The sequence below is a fragment of the Vigna angularis genome, chromosome 11 (assembly GCF_016808095.1).
Source record: "Vigna angularis cultivar LongXiaoDou No.4 chromosome 11, ASM1680809v1, whole genome shotgun sequence".
Lineage (NCBI taxonomy): Eukaryota > Viridiplantae > Streptophyta > Magnoliopsida > Fabales > Fabaceae > Vigna > Vigna angularis.
In genome coordinates this window covers 21107209-21125887 of record NC_068980.1, presented here as the reverse complement: position 1 = coordinate 21125887, position 18679 = coordinate 21107209, and the positions used below count along the sequence as shown (strand labels likewise).

General features: G+C 33.1%; 1 protein-coding gene across 3 annotated transcripts; it reads left to right on the top strand.

Moving 5' to 3' along the window:
- Positions 1-12457: 12457 nt before the first annotated feature.
- On the top strand, positions 12458-18615 carry LOC108332385 (TMV resistance protein N). Of its 3 annotated transcripts, none has more exons than XM_017567625.2 (5): positions 12458-12955; positions 15514-16621; positions 16763-17053; positions 17153-17950; positions 18046-18615. In XM_017567625.2, exons 1-5 carry the CDS (start codon positions 12459-12461, stop codon positions 18550-18552), a joined length of 3201 nt encoding a protein of 1066 aa, XP_017423114.1. In that variant the 5' UTR covers position 12458; the 3' UTR covers positions 18553-18615. The 3 variants fall into 3 exon arrangements, with proteins under 3 accessions (XP_017423114.1, XP_017423115.1, XP_017423116.1); XM_017567626.2 differs by lacking the exon at positions 18046-18615 and having other exon boundaries at positions 17153-17300; positions 17404-17575; XM_017567627.2 differs by lacking the exon at positions 18046-18615 and having other exon boundaries at positions 17153-17258; positions 17335-17510.
- Positions 18616-18679: the final 64 nt, after the last annotated feature.

Here is an 18679-nt window from a genome sequence, read left to right as displayed (position 1 = left end):
GATTACACGTACAAAAATTTGATTTGTACAAAAACTTGGTTTTGTACAAAAACTTGTACTACAGTACCCAGTTGTGAGAACGTCACTCCCCAAAGGCAATCTAAGTATTTTTTTCATATTTCTTCAATGGGTGAGACTTCTTTTTAGAGTTTAAGTGTGAGTAGAGCTTGAAAACTGAGGTTTGGGCAGTCCATGTTAGAGGAAAGACCCAATGTTGGTGTGATGACCAAGTTAGGTGAAGTCCTCAAATAAGTGTAGGCCATACAGTCCCTTGTAATCGATTACAATGGCCATGTAAACGATTATACGTACAAAAATTTGGTTTTGTACAAAAACTTACTACAGTACCCAGCTGTGAGAACGTCACTCCTCAAAGACAATTCGAGTGAGATAACATACTGCAACTTTGACCTTTGCTCACTATTTTAATCATAACTTTTCTCAAAGACGTCCAAATAATGTGATTCTTTTTTCATTAGAAAATAGACTCAAAACTCTTTCCAATGACTACTGATTTGTGATTTTTGGACATCTGAGTAGGTGCAGTTAATTCCTTAAAGTTAACGTTTTATATATTCCTGTCACCTCTGACCTTTGCTAGTTGTTTTGCTCGTAACTATCTTTACCAAAGTCCTAATGGGTTGATTCTTATTTTGTTGGAATTTAGACTCAAAGAGCTTTCAAATGACTACTAACTCATGATTTTTAGACCACTGTACTAGATGCAGTTAATGTCCCAAAAACAACGTTCTTCTAAGCTTCCTAAATGAGTTTACTTTCAAGTTATTCTTTCATGTTTTTTTTATTTTAGATGAGTGAGTGAGTTTAACGGTCATGGGTGCAAAAAAAATGTTTTTCTAAGCTTCCTAAATGAGTTTACTTTTAAGTTATTGTTTCACTTTTCTTATTTTAGATGGGTGAGTGAGTTTAATGGTCATGGGTGGTGTTTAATGCACCAATGAACACGTTAGGTCATTGAATTGTTGAGAAAAAAAATATCATTTAAGTGTTTTCATGTAAGTTAGATGAGGTCCATGAGCATTTTTTTAGACGAGTGAGTGAGTTAATGTGAATGGTTGTTTTTTAAGTGCAATGATGGTAAAATAATTTAACATTCAATGATGACCACATAGATTCATTGTATACCATTACTATTAACTTGATCATCTTCATTACAATAATATCATGATACATTAGTCATAAAAAATAATACAATCATCCTAAAAAACAATACAATCATCTTTATTAAGCACACATCAATTTCCTTGAATTCTACAAATTTTCTCCACAAAAAAAACCATCACTGGAGTCTACCCATCTAACTAATAACTCATTCAATAGATTTCTACGTAACTTAACATTGCCAAACAATTCTAAAAAGCAACTGAATGGTGTCTTTGAAATTAAATTTCTATGGTGCGGGGTTAATCTTCCATTCAAATCACCAACATACTTCGTTTTGAAAGAATGACGCACATTCAACTGCATGAAAAATAAATCAATGACCATAGGATAAAATGCAAATGGAAATGGGTACATTGAAAATGCTAAAGGGTAAATCAAAATGGAGTAAGTGAAAAGGGGAAAGAGGAAAGGAGAAAGGGGAAATGGGAAATGGGAAAGGGGACATGGGAAAGGAGAAACCGACAATGCAAAGGGGAAAAAGAATAACTTTTTACCGAAGTTTTCCATTACTTTAGCGGAGTCTTACCGGATTACCTCATCGGAGAAGATAACCCTTTATGATTGCTTCATGAGAGAAAGAAGAGGAACCACACGTGAGAGAGACCACACATAAAATGAAAACAAAAATGGAGAATAGAGAATAAAAAGTTATAAATTGGGAGGGGTATTTTCGGAAACCAATTCCCAACTTATGCTTTTTCAAAAGAAATATTATTTAAAATGACCCAATAACATTTAGACACTTATCCGTTGTCAAAATGTTATTAACAATTCGTTGTTAACATATGGATCGAGATCCTATTTAGTATTGAAATTAGCTAAAGTAGTGATTTTGTAAATTATTTTTTTAAATTTTAAATGTATAAAAATATATTATAATTATGAGTTATGGTTAAGTTTAAGTATCGTCAAATCATAACATTTGGGGATTAATTAGATACTTAGAAATAGGTTATGTGGATTGTGAGGGGTTTGTATTCTTGTCAAAGCCAATGAATTTTTTTTTTAATTAGAAGATTAAATATTAGGTTTTAACCAGTCTGGTAGGCCTAACATATATACTGGTCTTGTTATATAACAACATATATTTTGCATAAATATATGATATATAACCATCAATATTAATATTTAAAGTTATAGTAAGAAATAATGTAAATTTTAAATTTTAAAAATATCAGACATATGAATTTATGAGTGATGTCCTGCCATTGATTCATATTTCTAATTCTATTTGTAAATAATAATTTTTTTTTGTTTATTTAACATATAAGTGTTATAATTGTATAGCATAAAATATAAAATTAACAAATGAAATAGAATAATTATAAGTTGATTGAACACTAATTTATAATATTGATTATAAATTATTATATGGGTGAATTCCTTTTTACCAATATTTTTTGGAAGTTAGAATAATAAACTCAAAATTTATATATTTAATAACCATGTAATTTAATATAACTATGATTATATAAAGAAATTTACATATATTTAAAGAATTGTCTTTTCTTCTATTTAAATCGTTATCTTACAATGAAAAATGAAACTTAAGAGGATCAATTTCTCTGATTGAAGGTAAATGGATATTGTTGTGTTTAACCTATTTTATTTTGAAGAAAGTATTGATAAAATTATTGTTTTCTTTATAGAAAATCTTTTGATATTTGAAGTCCTTTTGTACAAAATAGAGCATATCTATAAGTAAAAGTTATTTAGCTCAAAAGATTATGAATTATTACTCATTAAAATTGGATCAAGATTAAATAAAAGTTGATGTCTCGACGGTCTCCTAATAAACATCTTCAAATTATTTATCCTTAACTAGTTAGAACAATGAAAAATTCATCAACTTTCACTCTTATACAATTGAAGAAAATACATGCAAATCGATATTTATTACTGAATTGTTCAAAAGTTCAGTGTTATATTGAATGAGTGTTTATATATCTTATATATGATTATTATTTCAACTAATTAAATTTAGGCTTAATTGCTTATTTGGTCTTCAAATTTAACGGTTAATGTCTAGTTGGTACTCGCTTTTAAAAACGTCTCAATTGTGTCCCCATGTGGTATAATTGTACCAATCAAGTCTATTCTGTTAAATTGTCAGAAACAAAGTTAACTCCATGTGGCAAAGAAATATGCATTTTTTTCTTCTCTATCTTCTGCTCTTCCTGCCATGCGCCCAACTTTTTCTCTCTCTTCTCTATTTATACCATTCTTAAATCTAAGGAGAAGGAGTATTCAAGTGGTACCATAAGCCCACATTATTACCTCGGTTGAATCGAGGTAATAACCCCTCCCTCTCCCCTTTTTTTTTTTCTTTCTTACTACTTCGAGTGCAAGGGAACCAAAGCAAAAACCTTTGACATATTACCACAGTTGGAACCGAAGCCAAAAGTCCCCCACCTTTTTCCTTCGCTAGTATATGCCTTGGTTCGAAAGCTGAAGCATATTGTCAAAAATAATCGTTGTTGTTTTCCTTCGCTGCACTAGTGGGTAAAGTAACTTCTTAATCTAATAATGATGATTCACGTTCTAGTTCAAAAAAATGTTTTGAATGTTTGAGTAGAGCACATATACCAGTTGAATGTCCCAACATGAGAACTATGATGTTATTGGAGAATGGGGAGTACATTAGTGAGCATTATGTTGGTGAATCATCTAGTATTGATGAAAAGGACATGAAGTGTGAAGTACCACCTTTGGAGGGAGATCTTTTTATGGTTAGGAGGTTGTTGATAATATGAATAAGGAGGAGGATGAGACCCAAAGAAGGAATATTTTCCATTATAGATGTATGGTTATAGGAAATGTGTTCTCACTCGTCATTGATGGAGAAAGTTGTACAAATGTAATAAGCAAACGACTAGTGGAGAAGCTCGGTGTGGTGAGGATGCATAATTGGTGGTGGATAAGCAGGTGAACATTGCTTTCTCTATAGGTAAATAAGTAGAGGTAGTATGTGATGTGGTACCTATGGAGGCGAGTCACTTGTTGTTTGGAAGACCTTGACAATATGATAGAAAGGTAATCCATGATGATCTAACCAATAGTATTCTTTCTTGTTCAAAGGATAAAAGGTGTCCCTAACACTTTTTTTTTTTTATCTTTAAGAGCGGTTTGTGAGAATCAAATTAAGATGAAAGTGAAAAAAGAGTAAAACAGAAAATAAGGAAGAGAAAAAATTCTAGAAAAATGCAAGAAAAAGGAAAGTAAAAAAAATAAAGAGTGATAAAAGTATTTGATTGAGAGAAAAAAAAGGTAAACAAAGAGTTGGTTAAGAAATAACCTTTATATTTGCTTATACATTAGACGAGTTTAGAAATAAGTTAGATGAGTCTATAATTAAATAAGTATAGCAAAAAAAAAACAAATTAAATAATGTCATTCCATACATTGATTACAAGAGTCTAAGAATATACTTTAGGCGAGTTTCTCCATATATTGAATAAACAAGTCTTGCGACATACATTAGATGAGTTTGTCTATATATTGATTAAATGAGTTTAACAATATACATTAGATGAGTTTATTTATACACATATTATATGAGTTTATTAATACACATTAGACAACTTATCCGTTCTCTATTTAGACGTGTCTTGCAATACACATTAGATGAGTCTGTCCATACACATTAGATGAATGTAGCAATACACATTAGATGAGTGTGCTCATATATGATAATGCTAATTCTTACCATTATCTAAGCATAATTTTAGTAGCAAAATCAACTCCTTTATAACTTGTAACTTGTTTAATCCTCTTCTTTTGTCTTGTTTTCTAAATAAATGTGTTTTAGGCTACATTTATGTATTATAATCACTAATCCCCTTATTTTGTAGCTAATATTATGCTTAGAAGAATCTCCACCAATGTATAGAGCTTAACCAGCCACAAAAGCAAGTAAAACAAAAAAGAGAGAATTTTGGAATGTTGTGGTTGAGCGACACAGTTTCTGTGCAGCTGAGCGCCACCCGACCAAACTTGTGTTACCAATAAGGAGTATTGGTAAATCTTGAAGAAATTTGTTTTGATGATGCTACAAGAAGTTTTAGTTGAAGAAGATATTAGAATTAGTTAAAAGCAATTTGTAGAAATTAAATGTAGTAGGAAATTCTTGTAAACCTTGTAAACTTGCATTTTTAACTGCAATAATCGATTATGGAATGGCAATAATCGATTATCACAAAGTCATACAGGAATAATCGATTATCTCTTCATATAATCGATTATCACATTTTGAAAACCCTGTAACGGACTTGAATAATCGATTATCACTTACAATAATCGATTATTCATGGCAGTTGGGAGCTAACCTTTGACATTCAGTGTACTTGGCTATATATTTTGATTTGGAGAAATAAAAAAAAAAATGTTGTTGAACAGAAGCTCTAGCAGAATACTGTTTGTCAGAGGAAGTTCTCAGAAGCTATAGTTCAAGTTCCCTTGCTTGGTCTCGTGAACAGGAGAGGCTCGCGTTTCGTGTGTCGATTGTCGGAGCAAGCTCTCTTCGAGTTAGCAAGGTGCTCTGCCTGGTCTCGTGAATAGGAGAAGCTCGCGTTTCGTTTGTCGATAGTCGGAGCGGTTCTCTTCGAGTTGGCAGAGTGTTCTTCTTCCGGTTCGTTCGTCGAAGGAAGGTTTATTTATCTGCTTTATTAACTATTTGTTGTAATCTGTTAAACTATTTTTAGTGAAAAAGGTTAATCACTATTTATAGTGATTAACGACTGGACGTAGAATCTTTTGATTCGAACCAGGATAAAAATTCTGTGTTGTTCTTCTTATTCCCTGCACTCATTTTATTTTACGTATATCAACTGTTTGATAAATTTTCTCAAAGAAAATTATTTTTACTAAAAGGACCAAATTAATTTTAATTGTGATCGAACACGCTTTCCACTCTCTTTCAAGTTTTTAATTCCGCTGTGCGACTCTATAACGGTACCGATTGTTCCAACAATTGGTATCAGAGCTTGCTTTGATAGTTTTTCAAAATTTGCGAAAATGGCCGGTCACAATCAAAACCATGTATATGCTGAGGGTGCTTCCATTAACAGACCTCCATTGTTTACTGGTGATAACTATGCTTTTTGGAAAGTGAGAATGGAGATTTTTATGGGGTCTGTTGATAGAGGTATCTGGGAAGCTGTACAAAATGGCCCTTATATTCCTATGAATACTGTTGATGGTGTAGAGACTGAAAAACCTTATTTTAATTGGACTGCTGAAGAAAATAGACGAGCTCAGTTTGATATTAAGGCTCGGAATATAATTTTATCTGCACTAACCATTGATGATTTTTTCAAAGTATCTGTTTATAAAAGTGCTCAGGAAATGTGGAAATTTTTAAGAGTCACTCATGATGAAGTATTGAATGTGGCTAAGTTGACTTGTTCGAACTCATGGTCTACATTAAACTCCTCAAGCTCAAGCGATTCTAATGAGCAAGAAAATCTATGCTTGATGGCCAACGATAAATCATCTGAAAGCAAAATCTTGAAGGAAAAGAAGGACTATCAAGGTTCCTCTTCAAGCTTCAAATGTTATGGATGTGGTGAAAGAGGCCATCTGAAAGCTGACTGTTCAAGCAACAAAAGAAGTAAAGAAAGAAAAGAAAAGAAAATTCACAAGAAGAAGAAGGTTCACATTGCCTCGAAGGATAATGCATCAACCACCTCTAGTTCAAGTGATTCTGTTGAAGAAATAAACTTGTGTTTGACAGCTAATTTTGATGATGCTGGAAGCCAAGTAAGTAATTCTAGCTATGAATCTAATGAATTTGATTTACAAAAGGCGTTTCTTGAATTACTTGATGAATCTGAAACATTGAATGCTGCTTATAAAAATATGAAAAAGGAATTTAAAGAATTGAAATGGAAATATGAAAATGCATTAGATGAGGAAGTCATATTAAGAAACAAAGTTAGTAATCTTGAAACAAAATTGTCTGAATCTAATTCAAATGAAAAACCTGTTGAGTGTTTATCTTGTAAAAGTCATATGTTTAACATTGACATACTTGAAAATTTACTTTCTAAAGCAACCAAGTCTGTCTCACATGTTTTTAGAAGGAGCAATGTTAGAAATAAAGAAGTGCATCATAAAAAGTCTAAAGTTAAGAGAACTCGTAGAGTTTGGGTTGAAAAAGGAACAACTGTAAAAACCAAACTGCATGGTGTTTGTTGCTTCTATTGTATGAAAAAAGGACATACTTCAAATAAATGTAGTATCAAACATTTTGATGTTCCTGATGGAAAATGTGCTTGGATTCCCATTATAAAGTAATTTGTCTCTAACCCTGAGGACCCAAATGAGATTATGGGCACCAAACCTCTCTTGGATGGTTTTGCAGGTTAAGTTCTCAAAAAGAGAGGAGAGATCCATGGTATTATGCTTTCGGAAATAATGATCTAAGAGCAGGAAGTGAATCCATCAAATGGCATTCAAAGCCTTGGTTCGAACTCCATGTGATTGAGCTAAGTGTTGTTTGAACTGTGTTATTGCACTTTGTTCTGGTTATCTTTCTAATTTTCCATTATTTGATTATTGTTATATTCATTTAAATGAGTTGGTTGATAGATTTTCATTGGCATTTTTAGATAATTAAGTTATTTGATGATTGAATTGGCATTTCCGTTTCAAAGATGTTTTCTGTGGAGATCTATTTATATGCATGCCATATGAGCTATGATTTGCTCCACATAAAGCTTGATTACAAACTGTGAAAATCACTGTAGAATAGTCTTTAAAAGCAGTTGTCAAAACTACATTTCCTTGTTTGAGTCAATTTTCCAGTTTTAAATTCTGGTTTGCCAATATTTCATGGATAAAATCCATTGAACCAAGATAAACAATGTTATTGAATTAAATCTGATTACTGCATATTGATGTTTTAATTTTTATATATGTTGTTTTATATGCAGAGTTGAATTCATTGGGTTGAACAGATTGGGATATGAGAGTGCATGAATCATAGCTGTTGTTTTGAAAGTTGTAAATTGTGTTGTCAAAGTTAGTTTTTTGAACTGATTGTGCTAGCTGAAATGCTTTCATATCAAACCTGTAGCAGCTGTGATAATTTCCATTTAAGCTACTGTTGCATTCATTTTAGTTTATAAATTGGTTGCTTAATCATTGATATCTTAATTGTTTGAAAAATGGTTGTTGATTTCGTGGGTTAATTGAGTATGCTAAAAGTTAAATTTGAATTGCATATTTAAGGGGGTATCTTTACTTTATGAACTTAGAAGAGAGGTTGGAGTGTTAGACATATCTTAGAATCAAAATCTATGCAAATTTTTGCATTTTTCGTAAACTTAACGCTTCATAATCGATTATCATCAAGTCATAATCGATTATTCATGCATTAAAATCAATTCTGGAAAATCTTGAGCAGATAATCGATTATCATTATGCATAATCGATTATCATGCAATTCTGGGCAGTAATTATTGAACTGATAATCGATTATCACAAGCCATAATCGATTATCACGCTGACATGTTCAAAAATAGAGTCGTTGGAGCATCCCATAACGGCTATAAACGACCATAAACGGCTAGTTTGTCCATTCTTCTTATAATGTAATATTTATTTTCATAAATAAAATGATCTCTTGATTATATGCATCCTTTGATTAATTGAGGGGGAGATCATATTTAGGGGGAGCCTTCAACATCCGATCTTTTTGCTTCTGATCAAAAAGGGGGAGAAGAATAATACAAGGGGAGAAGTATAAATTATTACAGGTATTGCTAACCTTGTTGTTGTTTGTTAGCTTGTATGTTTTGCAGGTAAGCCAAACTTGCTTTTAAAATTGAATTTTTGATCATCATCAAAAAGGGGGAGATTGTTACCAATAAGGAGTATTGGTAAATCTTGAAGAAATTTGTTTTGATGATGCTACAAGAAGTTTTAGTTGAAGAAGATATTAGAATTAGTTAAAAGCAATTTGTAGAAATTAAATGTAGTAGGAAATTCTTGTAAACCTTGTAAACTTGCATTTTTAACTGCAATAATCGATTATGGAATGGCAATAATCGATTATCACAAAGTCATACAGGAATAATCGATTATCTCTTCATATAATCGATTATCACATTTTGAAAACCCTGTAACGGACTTGAATAATCGATTATCACTTACAATAATCGATTATTCATGGCAGTTGGGAGCTAACCTTTGGCATTCAGTGTACTTGGCTATATATTTTGATTTGGAGAAATAAAAAAAAAAATGTTGTTGAACAGAAGCTCTAGCAGAATACTGTTTGTCAGAGGAAGTTCTCAGAAGCTATAGTTCAAGTTCCCTTGCTTGGTCTCGTGAACAGGAGAGGCTCGCGTTTCGTGTGTCGATTGTCGGAGCAAGCTCTCTTCGAGTTAGCAAGGTGCTCTGCCTGGTCTCGTGAATAGGAGAAGCTCGCGTTTCGTTTGTCGATAGTCGGAGCGGTTCTCTTCGAGTTGGCAGAGTGTTCTTCTTCCGGTTCGTTCGTCGAAGGAAGGTTTATTTATCTGCTTTATTAACTATTTGTTGTAATCTGTTAAACCATTTTTAGTGAAAAAGGTTAATCACTATTTATAGTGACTAACGACTGGACGTAGAATCTTTTGATTCGAACCAGGATAAAAATTCTGTGTTGTTCTTCTTATTCCCTGCACTCATTTTATTTTACGTATATCAACTGTTTGATAAATTTTCTCAAAGAAAATTATTTTTACTAAAAGGACCAAATTAATTTTAATTGTGATCGAACACGCTTTCCACTCTCTTTCAAGTTTTTAATTCCGCTGTGCGACTCTATAACGGTACCGATTGTTCCAACAACTTGCTGTAGCTGAGCAGCACCGGTTTTGTGCAGCTGAGAGCCAGCTCTCTGGAATGCTGTCGCTGGGGTGCAGCTGGCATGCAACTGAGCGCCAGCTCTTTGGAATGCTGCCGCGGGGGTGCAACTGAGCGGTGACGCTGCTGATGTGTCAAAATTGCCTATTTATTCAAGTTGTCTCGAAGCATTTGGGGTCTTTGGTTCTTTGAAGGTGCATCTCACTTAGAGGAGAGCTTGGAGGGCTACTAGGGCTCGTGGGAACACTCCCTTCTTCCTCTTGGGTTCTTCATCTTCTTCCATGGCCATTTTGTAAGCTTAAAGGCTCTCCATGGAAATGGAGAGCCAAACCCATCTTGTTGGGGTTAGTTGTAGCCTTTGAATCTTGTGTAATTGTTGAATGATTTGAATATATATGCCTTTTCTATCAATTGCTAGTATTCTTGTTTCCGATCTTAAAGCTTGCATGTAATTGGAATGTTCATGACTTGATTTTGGGGTTTCATGGATTATGGGGACGTAAGATGAAACCTTGAACTGAAACAAGAGTCCTTGTGGTCATTGATTCTAGGGATGGAAGATGATTCACATGTTGTCTTAAGATCCTAGCTCTTTAATGCGGGTTTGCTTGTTAGATTGTCCAAGGGATTGGAGTTTGATAAGGAAAACCTAGGCTCTTTCACCTAAGGGATTAGGGCTAGAGTGTTTTAGTGGATTGACTTTAGTAAAATGATAGAGAGGAGATGAAATTGGTTATACACAAAAGTGCATTGGTGAAAACTAACCTTAACAATGTCATTTCATACCATTTCTAGTCTTTTCCATTTCCATGTGCCTTCAATACCAAAGTCCAACCTTGTAATTACTTGTGAATTTATCTTTTTGCACATATTCTTAAATGATGAGTTGTTCTTGAGTCTAGATGAGTTGTTAATCGCACAATTTTCTAGTATTACGAGTCTCTTGGGAAAACGATATCTGGTCTTACCACAGTTTATTACTTGAACGATTCGGTACGCTTGTCGAAATCACCTAACAATATACTGATTAGACGAGTCTAACATTAGATATTAGACGAATTTTTTGATGTACTGATTAGACGAATTTAACAATATACATTAGACAAATATGTCGATACACTTATTAGTATTTATAACAATATATTATATGTATATTTGCATAGTCTATCATTTATATATTTAGAAAATTTACTTTATATTTTTTTTTCACATGTTATATCCTCTGAATATTTACAAAATCTAGTCTTTTACACTTTTATGTATATATTTACTTTATAATTCTATAAATTTTATTCAAAATTTAATCATAAACTTAAAAAACTATTATTGTTATTTCTTAACCTCATAAAATATATATTTAAATATCTTTTAATATAATATATATTTAAATATTTATTAACATGAAAAAACGCACACAAACCATATACGAGTTTAAAACTAATAAAATACAAAGATATAAACTAGTATTATTTCTTAATATAAACGCAACTCTAAATATCAAAGCCATAATAATCTTATAAAATAAAGACCAGCAATAAAAAAAAGAAGCATTGTAGTCGCACTTTATAAATGTTGTGATTAAAATTTCGTATTAATAATACGACTTTTGAGGTCATTACTTAAAATGTGACACTTAGTCTAAATACTAAAATATTAAGAGAAATTTCATTAAAGAAAAGGATAACATTATTAGATTTGGAGATGCCTAACAAGAATAAAATTTGCATGTTAAAATGATCCAATTTTTGTTCTCTAGAAACTTAACAAAGTAAGTAAACCCAATATTTATTTATATTAATAAACTTACAAATATAATATTGTAAATACTCATTCATAACATAATTTAGTTTAATTTATTTGATAAGGATATTATAAAATTTGAAATTATAGCAGTTAAAAAAAATTCATAAATGGTTGTGTTCACTTCACTTGTGATAGAATAAGTCATTCTCTAATACTATCCTCCTTAACATATATATTTCATTTAATTAATTTACTAGTAATTTATAAATTTAAGTATTTTTAACTAAATTTTGAATAATAATTTAATTTTATTGAATGTTTACAATAGTTTTTATTCTTATGTAAATATTATTTGATTTTGTCGTTTTCTTCTTTCTATTTTTTTTAACTTGTTTCTATTTCTAGTGTCTTCAAACTCATAAAAATAACCAGTGATTAGTTGAAAAAAAAAAGAAAGAAAAAGAAAGAATAAATTGACAGAAAAGTTAGAATTAAAAAATAACATTAACTTCATTATTTTAACCACAAAAATCAAATCACATATTCTTAACAAAAAATAGAAAATACTTAAATATTTAGTAAAGAAAAAATTAAAATAGAGAATTATTTTAATATATCTAAATTTATAATATAAGATTATATATCATACGCAAAATGTGAAGTGTTTGTGTTGAGTTATTTCCATGGCTGTGCCATCATTCTCCTCTTCCTTCACCTATGACGTGTTCCTCAGCTTCAGAGGAGAAGATACTCGTTACAGTTTCACCGGCAATCTCTACAGAGCCCTTCGTGACAGAGGAATTCACACCTTCATCGACGACGAGAAGCTTCCCAAAGGAGACGAAATCACCTCTGCACTTGAGAAGGCAATCGAAGGTTCCAGAATTTTCATCATCGTTTTCTCTCGCAACTACGCCTCTTCCTCCTTTTGCTTGAACGAGCTCGCCTACATTCTTCCCTACGCTAATAGAAATGGTTTGCTGGTTTTGCCACTCTTCTACGACGTCGTTCCTTCCCACGTGCGCCACCACACGGGTAGCTTCGGAGAAGCTTTGGATACACATGAAAACAGGTTCAAAGCTACGAGTCAGGGTTTTGAGCTTAACATGGAGAAGCTCAACAAATGGAAGATGGCTCTGCGTGGAACAGCTAACTTATCTGGCTATCATTTCAAACATGGGTACCCATCTTTTAACTTCTTTGTTTTTGTCCATTCATTGTTTATCGCTCCAGATAACCTATAAATGATTTATTTTTCTTAAATACAATTTTCACAAATGATGTTATTATTTATTATTTTTAATTGATACCAATTAGAGTTGTTTTGACCAATACCAATGGAAAACCTAAGTCAAAGTTATTTATTGATCAAATTATATTAAGAAAATTCAACCAACACCATTAAAACTATTTTTCAACGACTTTTATCCACACCAATGAAATTATTTATTTTGTTTAAAGTTTTAAGGCTTACCAGCACTAATGGTTCCTATTTTCGTCAGGTTTATTCGAAATGGTCATAGTCTTTTTTTTCTGTTCGATGTTGTCCTAAAGAATGTAATTTATATTCAATTTAGTCCTTTTTGCAGACAACATTTAAATCGTTAACGATCCACTGTGTGCAAAACTCAAATGAGATGACATTTAGAAGCTGCCACGTCACCATCTTCTTCAACCTTCAGTCCAAAGAGAAACTAAAATCCTAATTTCTCTCTAGCCACCTAACCCTAGCGTCGTCACACCTAAACCCTCAGGCCGCCACTGCAATCACCAAAGACCTTCAAACGCAACAGAAGACCATCACTAGGACGCCACTGCGACTACCTCCACGTGCCACCATCTTCATCGCGTGCCTTCACCATCATCTTCTTCCCAGTTCGCGCTGTCCCACAGCCCCACCGCCAGCACCATGCCGTTGTGTTGTGCCCATCCTCTCCTTCCACCATCAACCTCGCATCAGCCGCCGCGAAGCGCACTTCCACCATCATCAATTGCACCGGAAACCTGCATCAAATCCAATCCAAAAAACCCATAAAAACCCAGAAACAGCACTGATGCGATTCGCGATGTCTTCGTGAGTTCCTCCTTCTCCATTGACGCAACCTAGCAGTTCGAAACCCTCAACCCTATTGCACTTAAGAACCACCATATTTGCGAACTTGCTTCTCCCTCGTGCTTTCGTGCTTTCATCAACCTGCGACGAAACACAATCAACCCAAAAATTCCCAAATTAGAAACCCACAAAACCCTAATATTTCACATCCACCTAGTGCAAGACCACCAACATCCATCACAAGGGCAAGGCTACAACGTCTTCATCTTCTTCTTCATTGAGACACCATCGCCGCGAGAGAGAACAAGAATCATGACCACCACTGGCGCGCTTCCATCATCACAACAGCGAATGACCCTTCTCGATTAGGACATGTGGCAGCTCCACGTGGGCAGTTAAATACCATCTCATTTGGGTATTGCACATCTGGATAATTGGCCATTAACGATTTAGTCTGCAAAAAAGACTAAATTGAACATAAATTACATTCTTTAGGATAACATTGAACAGAAAAAAAAAATTAGGACCATTTCAAACAAACCTAACGAAAACAGGGACCATAAGTGCTATTAAACCAAGTTTTAAAGTGATCGAAACAATTTTTACCTCAAAGTTTAAGCTTTACTCTGTGTATCAATTTTTTAGGATAAGTTTTAGAAGAAACTTAATATTTTTGAAGTTATAAAAGTAATTTGATAATCTAACATTAAAGAATTTCAAATTCTATTTAAAGAAAGACAAAATTGAAACATCTTCTATGATATCCCTTCCTTTCTCAAAGTGATGCTGCTTCTCTTTATACTTTTTAGACTTTATAAGCTCAATTAAGGTATCCACCGTTAACTTGATATTGTTTTTTTACTTTCCTGAAAGTTTCTTTCATATTAAAATGGATTATGGTTATTTTGAGTTATCTTCATCAAGTTTTCATTTTTTTATATAGGTCAATATTATTTTTGAGTTGGCATTAGTTAGAATTTCTTTTGTCAATATCAATAGTTTTTTTTACTTACATTAAATACAATTTTTTAAAGTAATGTCAATGTTTATTATTTTTAGTTTATATTATTAATGGTGTTCTTTTCTACCGATACCAAAAGTCGAGATTATTTATTCACGATGAAATTGAATAAAAGAATTCAACTTAAAATTAGCAAAACTATTTTTCAACCGATGTTAGGTATGACTTTTTATTTCACACCAATTAATTTATTCTTCTTCGAGTGATGCAAATCAGATTTTTTTTTTCAGGGAAAATTGATACGAGTTATTTTCTAGTTAATATTATTGAAGCTATTTATTCATCATTGGTGACTAATTAATTTGAGAGCATTATTTAGTGGTGGTTGTTAGGTATTGATTGAAAATTTGTTTGATTGAAGTATGTAGTGTGTATTTTTTTGTTGTTGTCCATATTTGCAAAGTTTCAATGATGAGTTTTATATTTAGTACTAATTGAAATACTTTATAAAATTTAATAAATTTAAATTATCTTAAAACAAAATTTAAAATGAAAGGAATCCAAATTCAATGTATATAAATGTAAAATTTCAAAGTTTTTTTATAAGGTGTAGAATAATAATAAATATATTTTTTCTGAGATAATTTTACTAAAATAATTGTATTACTTTTGGTGAGAAAAAACATAATTTGAAGGGATATATAATTTGAAACTGATTGAACAGGGAGGAATATGAATACGAGTTTATCAAGAGGATAGTTGACTTGGTCTCCAACAAGATTAACCGTGCTCCTTTACACGTTGCGGATTATCCAGTTGGACTAGAGACTCGAGTGCTAGAAGTAAAGTTGCTTCTAGATATAGGATCTGATGATGGTGTCCACATGGTAGGGATCCATGGACTCGGTGGAGTTGGTAAAACCACACTTGCTCTTGCAGTGTACAATTCCATCGCTGACCATTTTGAAGGCTTGTGTTTCCTCGAAAATGTGAGAGAGAATTCAAACAAACATGGCCTACAGCATCTTCAAAGAATCCTTCTTTCTCAAATGATTGGAGAAAATAATGTCAACATAACTAGTGCGAGACAAGGGATTTCAATGATGGAGCATAGGCTACGACAGAAGAAGATTCTCTTGATTCTAGATGATGTTGACAAACATGAACAGTTACAAGCAATTGTTGGAAGACCTGATTGGTTTGGTCCCGGCAGTAGAGTCATCATCACAACTAGGGACAAACATTTGTTATCATGTCACTTGATCGAAAAATTATATAAAGTGAAGAAGTTGGAAAAGAACAATGCTCTTCGACTGCTTAGTTGGAAAGCTTTCAGAACAGAAGAAGTTGATACAAGTTATTTGAATGTAATGGATCGTGTACTAGCTTATGCTTCTGGCCATCCATTGGCTTTGGAAGTAATCGGTTCGAAGTTGTTTAGAAAAAGTGTAAAGGAATGGGAATCTGCCATCAAACAGTATGAGAAAATTCCTAACAATCAAATCCTTGAGGTGCTTAAAATAAGTTTTGATGCTTTAGAGGAAGTAGAGAAGAGTGTTTTTCTTGACATTTCTTGTTGCTTCAAAGCATATGCATTGTCAGAGGTGGAAGATATACTTCGTGCTCATTATGGTGATTGCATGAAATATCATATTGGGGTGTTGGTTGAAAAGTCTCTGATAAAATATGGTTATAATTCTGTAGTTACAATGCATGACTTGATAGAAGACATGGGTAAAGAAATTGTCCGGCAGAAATCTCCAAATAAGCCAGGGAAGCGCAGTAGATTATGGTCACCAGAAGAGATAATTAAAGTTTTGGAAGACAACTTGGTAAGACTCGTGAATGGTTTGTTTCGTTCTTTGATTTATCTTTTTCTTACTATTATGTAATATTTAAATTTAACTAAGCATTTGTACTGCAGACTAACATATATCTGCACTATGCTTGATTGGTGCCTTTTCTGTCATCAGGGAAGTGGAGAAATTGAAATCATATGTTTAAATTCCTCCTTACCTGACAAAGAAGAAATAGTGGAATGGAACAGAAAGGTCTTCAAAAAGATGAAAAACCTCAAAACACTTATCATTAAAAATGGTAATTTTTCGGAAGGTCCTGAATATCTTCCGAATAGTTTAAGAGTACTGGAATGGTTGAAATATCCTTCACAAGGGCTACCGCCAGATTTTCGTTCAAAGCAACTTTCCTTATGCAAATTACCTTCAAGTTGTTTTGGGTCACTCGGATTGACTGAGTTTTCAAAGGCAAGTATGGACGGTTGATTTTCCAAACCTAATATATAAATAAACTCCCATCCGCATTGTTAATTTTTGTTCCTTGTTTGTCCTTTTTGGTTGCTGCAGAAGTTCATGAATATGACTCTTCTGAATTTTGACGAATGTGAAGGTTTAACACAGATACCTGATCTATCTGGGCTGCCAAATTTAGAAAGATTTTCATTCAAGAATTGTAAGAGTTTAATTACAATCCATGACTCCATTGGCTTCCTAGGTAAGCTTAACTCCTTGAATGCTGTTGGTTGCAGCAAGCTTAGGAGTTTTCCCCCCCTCAAATTGACTTCTCTGGAAAATCTTGAACTTTCATATTGTTACAGTCTTGAGAGCTTCCCAGAAATATTAGGAAAAATGGGACAGATAACAGAACTTGTCTTGGAGGACTGTCACATAAAGGAATTGCCAATTTCATTTCAAAATCTCACCGAGCTTCAAACATTACAGTTGCGTTCGTGTCCAAGGTTAAGGTTACCTAGTAGTATAGTCATGATGCCAAAACTGGCCAACATTATTGCTTGGGAATCTAAAGGGTGGCTATTTCCAAAACAGGTCGAGGGGGAAGAGAAAATAGGCTCAATGGTGTCTTCAAACGTAGATTGTCTTTATCTCTCAGGGTGCAAACTCTCAGATCATTTTTTCCCAATAATTCTTGAATGGTTTGCTAATGTAAAAGATTTAAACCTATCAAGGAATAATTTCACGGTTCTTCCTGAATGCATCGCCAATTGTCACTTGTTATGCAAGCTTACTTTAGATGCCTGTCATAGTCTTCGAGAGATTAGAGGGATTCCACCAAACATACGACAGTTATCAGCAAGAAATTGTAAATCCTTCACTTCTTCTTGCGGAAGAACTTTACTGAATCAGGTTTTGTCTTGTTTTTCTTTTGTTACGTATTTGATTTGATGTTGAAGACAGTGTACGCAATGGTGCTAAACTTATTGATCATTTGTGACTAACAGAAACTGCATGAGGCTGGAAACACCATGTTTTCGTTTTCAGGAGCAAGGTTTCCAGAATGGTTCGATCACCACAGTTGGGGACCATCTTGTTCTTTCTGGGTTGGCAAAAAATTCCCTTCCATTGCTCTTTGTATTGCTATTGGACCAACTCATTTGGAACACGTTGAAATTGTTGGACCTATCATGATCATCAACAGCATTGAATGTTCATTGGATGAGGAGGAGAATCCTTATTTATATATGCTCCCTCATCACACACATATTTTCGATTTGCAACATATAGTTTTTTCAGATTATCTAGACAGATTTGTTTCAGAAAATGAATGGAACCACGTGGAGATTACATACTCAGTCGAGCAGAGATTCGAGGAAAAAGACAAACATGCGGTGACCCAAATCTCTATAGAAAATGGAATCTATGTGTTCAAACAGAATAGCAGCATGGAGGATATTCAATTCACTGATCCCCACAAAAAGAGAAGATTAGATGTTGATCCAGAGTTGTAAAAACCACCCATTGTAGATTCATGCAAGTGCAGGCTTCTAAAACAAATTCATTTCTTGCAGCAATGCTGGATAATGATTTGAATTGAAATTAGCAGCGTATCATCAGCTAAATATTTTGCCTTCCTTT